This window comes from Bombus impatiens, unplaced genomic scaffold (assembly GCF_000188095.3).
Source record: "Bombus impatiens unplaced genomic scaffold, BIMP_2.2 scf_0670, whole genome shotgun sequence".
In the NCBI taxonomy this organism is placed as follows: Eukaryota; Metazoa; Arthropoda; class Insecta; order Hymenoptera; family Apidae; genus Bombus; species Bombus impatiens.
The window spans coordinates 569,670-577,983 of record NT_177089.1 but is presented as its reverse complement, the minus strand read 5'-3'; the positions used below and the strand labels follow the sequence as shown (position 1 = coordinate 577,983).

Sequence of the window (8,314 nt, the reverse complement as noted above, 5' to 3'; positions counted from 1 at the left end):
CAAACAAAAAGAAACACCCTTCTTCGAATATTATGTAATGTTAATATAATATAAAATGTCAAATTATAATATAAAACATTTATATTATAAAAATGTTAAAGGAATCTTCGCAAATTATTAAAACAAGAGATATTAATCTCTTACGCAAAAATACAAAATATACATAATTCCAGTCAAATGCTAATTCTTCCCCGATCTTACAATCCTGCTATCTCAATGTTGTAAAAATTTAACAATACCTTGCTCTCAAAAAATTACCTTCTTCCTCCAGAAACAAACATTTCTTCCCTAAAAAAAAAAAAAAAAAACGCTGAATATTCAACAAGAAAGAAAAAAGAAAAAACAAACGACGAAGGTATTTCAGATTCTACAGAAAGTCACCCTCGTGGAAAGACCTTTCCAACCATAAAACGTCCGAAAATCGTCTCCACCCTCTAGAAATTCTCGAACAGATGTTAAGATACGAGGGATTTCCGTTTTCAAGACGATGTCCTGACGTGCTCGAAGAATAAGGTACGTGCTGACCTAGTGACAGTATAAATCGCGGTCGTCACTCGAGTCCATTGTATTCAGCTTCCTGGAAGGAGCCTATTCACTCCTCTCCGTTGATCCTCTTCTGCACGTGGCCAAGATATCTGGCAAAACCCTCGCTGGCGTGTTTAAGGAGCGTCAGACCGAGCCTGAACTTGATCTCGGCGATCTTCTTCACGAAACTGAAGAGATTGAAACCGTTCTGCTCGGTTGGCTTCGCCGTGGTCAGATCGATCCACTCGCTGGTGCTTTCGGTCGATTTCGGATTATTCGTCGTGTTACTTTCAGAATCACTTTCCGTGGAACTCGGAGAAAAAGTAGGAGACTCGGTAGTCTCCTTCGCCGCTGTGGAAACCGTAGAAGTGTCCACAGAGGCAGCTGTGCTCGTTTTTAAAATCTGACCGTTGGTAGTGGATTCTTTCAGTCGATTCCTTTCGTCCTCTTTCTCTTTTCTTCTTTTATTCGCAAAATCTTCCATTTCCTTGTTCTTGTTCTTCTTCTTCTGAGTATAGTCTTCTTCGGGTATAGCTGAGTCAATGATATTAAGGATTTCGTTGCTCAAATCTTGCTCCTTCCCTTCCTCTTCCAATTGTCGTTTCGATGGTATAACTTGAATTACGGAGTCCCTTCTCTTTCTAGAACGACGTGTCTCCGTTGTAGATATCTTTGTCAAGTCTAGGAGAGACCGTTTAAGCTTCAGAGACCTAGGTCCATGCTCCACAGCAACCGCGGTAGGTGTGATCTCAACTTCCTCGTAAGTGTCATCTGGTCTAGTTGTCTGTACTGGACCATAGTTTTGAGCAGACCCCACAGGAAAATTGAAGTTCTGGTTTACATCGTGGTCGAACTGTATCTGCCCACTTTCTGTAGGTTCGTAACTGTTAGCCAGCTTTCCTGGGGTCGATAAAGAAGGAATCTTCTCTTCGTAAGGTGGGTACTCTTTGGGAATGCTTCCGACAACGAATTGTCGGTTGGCTGTGCCAGGAGCGGCAGATCCAACCACGTACTCGCGATGTTTAGACCTGTCATAGTAATTTGGAGTGCTTGTACTATCCGAATAACGATAATCAGTATTCTTATATTTATGTATAGACGCTGTGTTCTCTGGACGATATATTGCAGATGAAGGAGGGTACCTTTGATCGCTTTTCTTGATTGGCTGAGCGTCATAACCTCCGTCATAATGTTGGTACCTATAGTAATTGTTGTCATAGTCCTTCGAGCCAGGATACTTGTTCTCGTCAATTGTCATACCCTGAAGAACTTTAGACAAGACCTCCTCTTCCCTTTGACCATAGTTTCCACCGTATTCGTCGAAATTATACTTATATTTAGGCTCAACGTCGTAGTTTCTTCTAGTGACGGTTCCTCCGAGCGGATACAAGAAGTAAGAAGCCAGGCCAAGTCCCAATCCCACCAAAGACATCACTCCAAAACTAGGCATCACCTCTCGACTCAGGAAGTTGTAAATCTGCATACTAATGGGAGTCGAAGCTGGCTTCTTCTTTGTCTTCGTCCAATTACCAGCCACCTTGGTCTCAGGTACTATCTTCGACTCCTGTATACCATTTTCAGCGATTGGTTCCTCTATTAAATCTTTCTCTGTCGTACTAGATATCACCGAAGAAACAGTGGTTGTAGTGGTGGATGTAGTTGGCTTTCGCCTTCTGACTTTATTCTTCTTCCTCTTAGGATTGTTCCTAGGTCTTTTAGTTGTCGAAGTGGACGTCGTCGATTGTGTGGTGCTCGTTGAAGTCGAAGAAACTTCTGTGTTTACGTTGATCTTGGTCAGTTCAGGATTAAAATCAAATTTCATTAAATCTATCCTGGTATTGTCCAGATTCTCTGTTTCCTTCTCTTCTTCTTTCTTAACCTCGTTCTTCTCCACTTTCTCGATCTTCAACACGGGAGCATTCACCTTAATGGGTTCTACTTCGATCTTTGTCGTCTCGTCTAGAGGCTTCTTCAATTGGACTTTCAATACGTTGTTCACCTTTGTACCAACTGGTTTCGGCTTCACAGACACCTCCACTAGATTATTCTCGATCGTAGTCGGTCTAGAAGTAGTAGTTACTTCTAAACTGGTGGCCATGGAAGAAGCCGAAGACTGCGTGCTAGTCTTCTGAGTGTCCATCGCGATAGACGCTTTGATCTTGGTCACGAACATAGGCTTCTCGGTGCTTTCTACCTTGTTCTTTGGAATGGTGATCATTTGAACCGGTCTGAAAGTAACCTTCTCTATCTTGCCAGTAGAAACAGTCTCGTTTTTCGCAGAATCCGGCTTAACGGTAGTAGTTCTTCTCATAGGAGGCTTAGGCCTATTCTGTTGACCAGGTCTAGAAGGCTTCGAACCAGAAGGTTTAGATAATACGGTAGTCTTCGTGGTAGCTATCTTAGGCTTAGGTGTCGTTCTTAAAATCTGTATCTTCTTCGTGGTACTAACAACAGCCTCCTTATTCTCCAAATTATTCGCAGTAGTCTGTGGAACCTTCAAAGTGGTACTCTGCATGGACTCTACCTTCTCTGTGGTTTGAATTTTCTCTGGTTTCGATTCGGTGCTCTTCTTCGTGTCGGCTGAGACAGATTTCTTTGTAGTAGAAGACTGATCCATGACTAATGTCGTGGATACGGGCATGGTAACTTTCTCTGTCACTCTTTCAGTGGTTTCCACTCTCTCCATCAAAGTCGTTGGTTTCACAGTCATTTTCACTTCCATTTGAAACGGCTGTTTCGTCTTCTTTTCTATCTCTGTCGTCTTCGTCGTTGTCGACGGTGGGTTTAGAAGGATCCATGTGGAAATTCCACCAGTTGTCGTTGCATGATTCTTATAAGCAGTCATCAGACGCGTTGAACTTAATTCTTTTTCGAGTTCTTCTTCGGTGATGGCCATTGCTTGACCTGGATGACTCGTCTCGAAGTAGTTGAACTTGGAATTGATCGGTCTGCCAAATCCAATATTAGCAGGTGGACCATTGTTCACGTATATCTCTTTGATCGGAGTGGCTTCGTTTCTTTCGATTGGTTTTTGACTCGCAATGGGCCTCTTGATCACGTTGTCGAGGATCTTTGGCGGTTCTTCGGGATTGGTCACGTTTAGTAATTGAGTGGCCACCGTTCTTAAGGACTGGTCGATGTGGTGCATGTCTTTCAGGTGACGTTGCGTGTCGTTCGAATGGATACTGAAAGAAGATTGAAAGATTACGTCGATTTTCGGAAAATTAAAGCTTCAAATTTGTGGTAAATTAGATTGGCAGTTTAAATAACAATTGAGATATCTTTAAATTACATTAAATAGCAATAATTTAGTTAGCAGAGTGATCAATGGATGCTTGTTCCTTACCTTTCTATAAGTCTGTGAAATATTTCAGGAAAAGAATTGTTTTGTTAATCTTTATGTTAAAATAGATTCTATTATTTTAGCTATTTTCAAGGATTTTATGATACAGAGTGATTTTCAATAATCTCTTTGGAATGATTGTAATGGCAAATGATTTTTGGAATATAGGATTGGAATTTGATAAGGCTATTTCTTAGGTATATGAAGATAACTATATTCTGCTGATAAAAAAGACATATGAAATGTGATAAATTATTGGTTGTATTGAAAGAAAGAAACGCATAATTTGTTCGTTCCAATGGTTTTATTTCAATTACAATTCACTGGCACAAATACTAGCAATGCCCTAGATACTCTAAAGAAAAGTACGTAATTCGAAGTAACGTAAAAGTAAATCATTATCATTAAAGGTATAGCATAAGTACATCTGTAATACTGTTCTGTGTGTGTATGTTTCTATTGCTAGGAAATCTCTTCGTACTCTGTATACTTACTTATTAACATAATTAAGTAAAGCTACCGTTGGCGAGGTTAATTTTCTATTCTCTAGACACCATTCTATGTCCTTTGCCCTTCAAACGATTCATAAATTAAATAAATAAAATCTAAGAGTTATTTTAAAAAATATTAGTATTAGAAATATTAAATATTAGAGCTTCTAAAACTTTCTAGTATAAGAAAACTTTTTAATAATTATGCAATATACAGGCTGATCCAATAATTGTATTTTCTTCGTTTCTTTATATACAGACCATTTGTATTTCTGAAAATTTATATTTTCATAAATCCTACTAAAAATGGGATCTAAGCAGAAATTTGTTTCATAAACTAATATATTTTGTGCCTTGAAATTTTCTACGGATACGTAAAATGAAAAGCTGTAGGTTATAGATTTCTGTTGCCCAACTTTATTATTTTAATTTGTAATTTGTAAAACTAACGTATAGAATATAGATTTTGTTATTCTATTTGTATTCGCAGGAGAATTTATTAGCACTGGTAACTTGCAATTATGACCACCATATGATCTATTTAAACTCCACCATTGAATCATCCTATATACGCTATATGTTCCTAACATCCACCTGGTTCTAACAGTGACACCCTTCGTTTCTTCGGGAACTATCCTAACTTACCCTGTATACAACGCACGAGGTTCTAAATTGTCTCTAAAAACCCAAACTTAAATCTTCGCATGATGAAAAATTATCAGGAGAACCTGAATCTGAAACTCTCCAATGTTTCATCTCTTCCTCTTCTTCCTTTTACTCTTCCATTCGTTCATCCTTCCATACTTCTCCAAAGACTGGATCACCACTTCTTCGATATTATACCAAAAGCTATCGCCATTATTATTGTTAGCCCTGCTAAAGCTAAACGAAGCAGGGAACAGCCAAGGATAGATAAAAGTAACGATACCAAGCATTCCAGCTGCGAGAGCGGTGAAAGGAGCAGCTGCCAAGCTGAAGAACCCATAATGCAAGGGATTGACAAACGTGAAATAAGTGAACACCGAAGCTATGGAATCCATGATACCACTCGGAGACAAGTCAAAGTCGTCGTCGTCGTCGTCATGACTTGGACGATTTGGAATAGAAGATGATCCTGTGCCTAGACCTGCCGGAGAGATATTAGTAGATCCAGAGGAGCCAGGATTTGACGCAGCTGGTGTCACAGCTGGTCGAACTAATGAATTCACACCTGGAGAATCGTTTGCTTGACCAACGTCTGAGCCAACTTGTGCCGAAGAACCTGTACTGTCGTTTAACGGATCAGTTTCTTCCACTGCTTCTAAGGAAGACTCGACTGGAGGAGAAACTTCAGCTGGACTCGAAATACTGATCTGGGTATCCTGAATCACCTCCACGTTGGAAACGTCGTTTTGCTGAAGATTCTGGTTCTGTGGGTACTTTGAGGAGTCGTAGTAACTGTTCTGAGGCCACTGAGATCCTGGAGAACTAGATTGGTAGATAGGTATTGCTTGATAATTGGTATCTGAACCTATTTGGCTACCATATTTGTCTGAGTCTCCATAAACCTGATAATTTTCAGGATTGGATTGGTCAGGCAGAGGGGGAGGTGTAGACTTGAAGGCGTTAGTGTTGAACACTTGGGAATTGATGATGATGTTCAAGTCTGTACAGCCTTCTTTGCTTTGAATAGTGTTATTGATTCTCGTGTAGGTGTTTATTAGAATCGTAGGACAACTCTGGTCATAGGTTACCAACGGAGTCTGAGGTTTCTGATCAGGTACTTTATCGTTGTCCTCGTAAGAGGTAAAGCCTATGTGAACGTTTGGGCCTGGCTTCGAAGTTGTTGCGGTGGAAGGATACAATTGCGAGAGACTCGACGAAGGAGAGTGCGATCCAGATCCTGACGAAGCTAAAGAGGCAAAAGTGGGATACGAACCAGATCCTGAAGAGGTCAAAGAGGACGAAGGACTTGAAGGACCAGGCGGAATTGGCCTGATAAATCCTGGAGGCACTTTGGTCCCAAGAGTCGTCCTATTTGGCCTGCTCGAGTCTGTATTTATTAATTGAACAACTGTGTTTTGAGAAACCTGAGTCTGTGGATTGTGAACGAAAAAATCCTGAGTTTTGTTCCTCGATGGGCCACTCGGTGGCCAAATTGGCACCTTCTCCGCGGTATAGCTCGGAGGACGAAGAGGATAAATGAAGCCAGGCTTGAGCTGTGGAACGATATTCGGCTTAGAAGGCCTATTCGGTTCCAGATTTTGATAAACTGGATCAAAAGCGAGGCTAATTGGACTATTGAGTTGATCACTCTCCATTATATGACTGCCATTCGTCATAAAAGCCGGGATTTTCAACCAGTGAACTATTTCTTGAAAATTGGGATTCGAAACAGGTATGTGATAATTGAAAGTGGAATTTCTCAATGGAAATGGTTTCTCAACCACCTCCCCTGGCTTCACATCCTCTTCTATCGTGGTATATTGATCGTAATTATGAAAATCTTCGTCGTTTTGAATGGCACTATTGGGCCAATTCTTCAAGCTCGTGTTAGAAATAGAAGAATTGTTCCTTTTGACGTGCATCTTATTTAAATGAAGCCTATTCTGATTCTTTTTGTTCGAATTAGAGGAATGACCTTGAGGACGACGAATTTTTGTTCTGTTGGAATGCTTGGAGCCCCAATAACGATTGGAATGGCTGTGCAAAGAAAGAGTCGGCGGGATACCAACGTCTACGCCGTGTTTGTTTTCTAAAGGTAATTTAGAGGTAGTCTGATTGCGAGTCAACATGCTTGTGATCTTTCTGATGGCCGCGACGTGATCGAACGCAGTCGTAGACTCGACTTTTTTGTCCAGCGCGAGCGAAAACACTTCCTCCTGACCCGAGAATTTCGAATTCTGGTTCAAGGTTACGACATTGGATCCTGAATTATTCATCAACATATCATTCGCCTTTCTCCGCGGACTATCGCGCGTGAAATCTCGCGTAGGGCCATTTTTCGTGGAATTTCTTCTAGTGGCTATCTTCGCGTTCGAAATTCTCGAATTTGGAAGCGGTACGCGTCTATAACCTACATTAAGTCTCTGATCTGTTTTTGAGAAGCAATTGGCTGATTCTTTAGTGGAATCACCTGAAACAGTGCTATGATTCTTTGGCACTATAGGTTGACGACGAAACGTGTTTCTAAACCTGGTTAGATGGTCGTCTTTAATTGATCGTTCATGAAACATGCTCGTACTTTGTTTGTCGATTATCTTTCCTGAGTTTCTTGGTTGAAACTTCGAGGGATTCCAGAAGTTGTTCGAGTTCGGCCGAAGAAAGCGCGTTGATTCCGGTTGTCTCGTTTTATCGACACTTACCTCGACGTTAGACTCGATAGGAGGATTAACATTATCGCGATAATGTAAGTTAATGTACGGAATAGTACTACTTCCGGAATTCCACCTGTACCTGCTATCTTCTCGAACGATGTGGGGCACGCCGGAGCCTCTCCATTGCTCAGGATTTGGCCTCGATGGCTGAACTTGAATCGATCCTTCTGAAAATTAATTAGAAGTTAATTCATTTCTGAAATAAACTTTTACTTTGTACGTATTATTCGAAAATATAGAAAGATAATGATATAATATTTGTAGAAGCACGAAATGAGAATTGTTCAGGGATATCACGGGGAAAAATTATATTATATTATATTTTTATGCGAATAATATAATTACGTTATATACAGGGCGGTTGGTAACTGGTGATACAAGCGGAAAGGGGGTGATTCTACGCGAAAAAAAGTCGAAAATATGGAATAAAAATTTTTTTTAATTTTTTTTAAATCTACAGTGAGATCCCTTATAACGAGACGCGATAAAGTGCACGCGTACCGAGCCAAAATTCAAAGTCGATTTTCTCGAAAACAAAGCCTCGAACGAAAAATTTTTATTCTTATTTTCGACTTCTTTTTTCACGTAGAATCACCCCC

At 40.4% G+C, this 8,314-nt stretch overlaps 1 protein-coding gene across 1 annotated transcript in view; it reads right to left on the bottom strand.

Moving 5' to 3' along the window:
• Nucleotides 1-98: 98 nt before the first annotated feature.
• The window catches only part of LOC105681236, a 29,634-nt gene continuing 21,418 nt past the window's right edge, over nucleotides 99-8,314 (bottom strand). The window contains exons 4-5 of the mRNA XM_024370198.2: nucleotides 7,795-7,882; nucleotides 99-3,710 (exon numbers count right to left, since the gene is read on the bottom strand). Coding sequence (XP_024225966.1) covers nucleotides 593-3,710; nucleotides 7,795-7,882 — 3,206 coding nt within the window. The 3' untranslated portion in view covers nucleotides 99-592. The remainder of the gene's footprint in view (nucleotides 3,711-7,794; nucleotides 7,883-8,314) is intronic.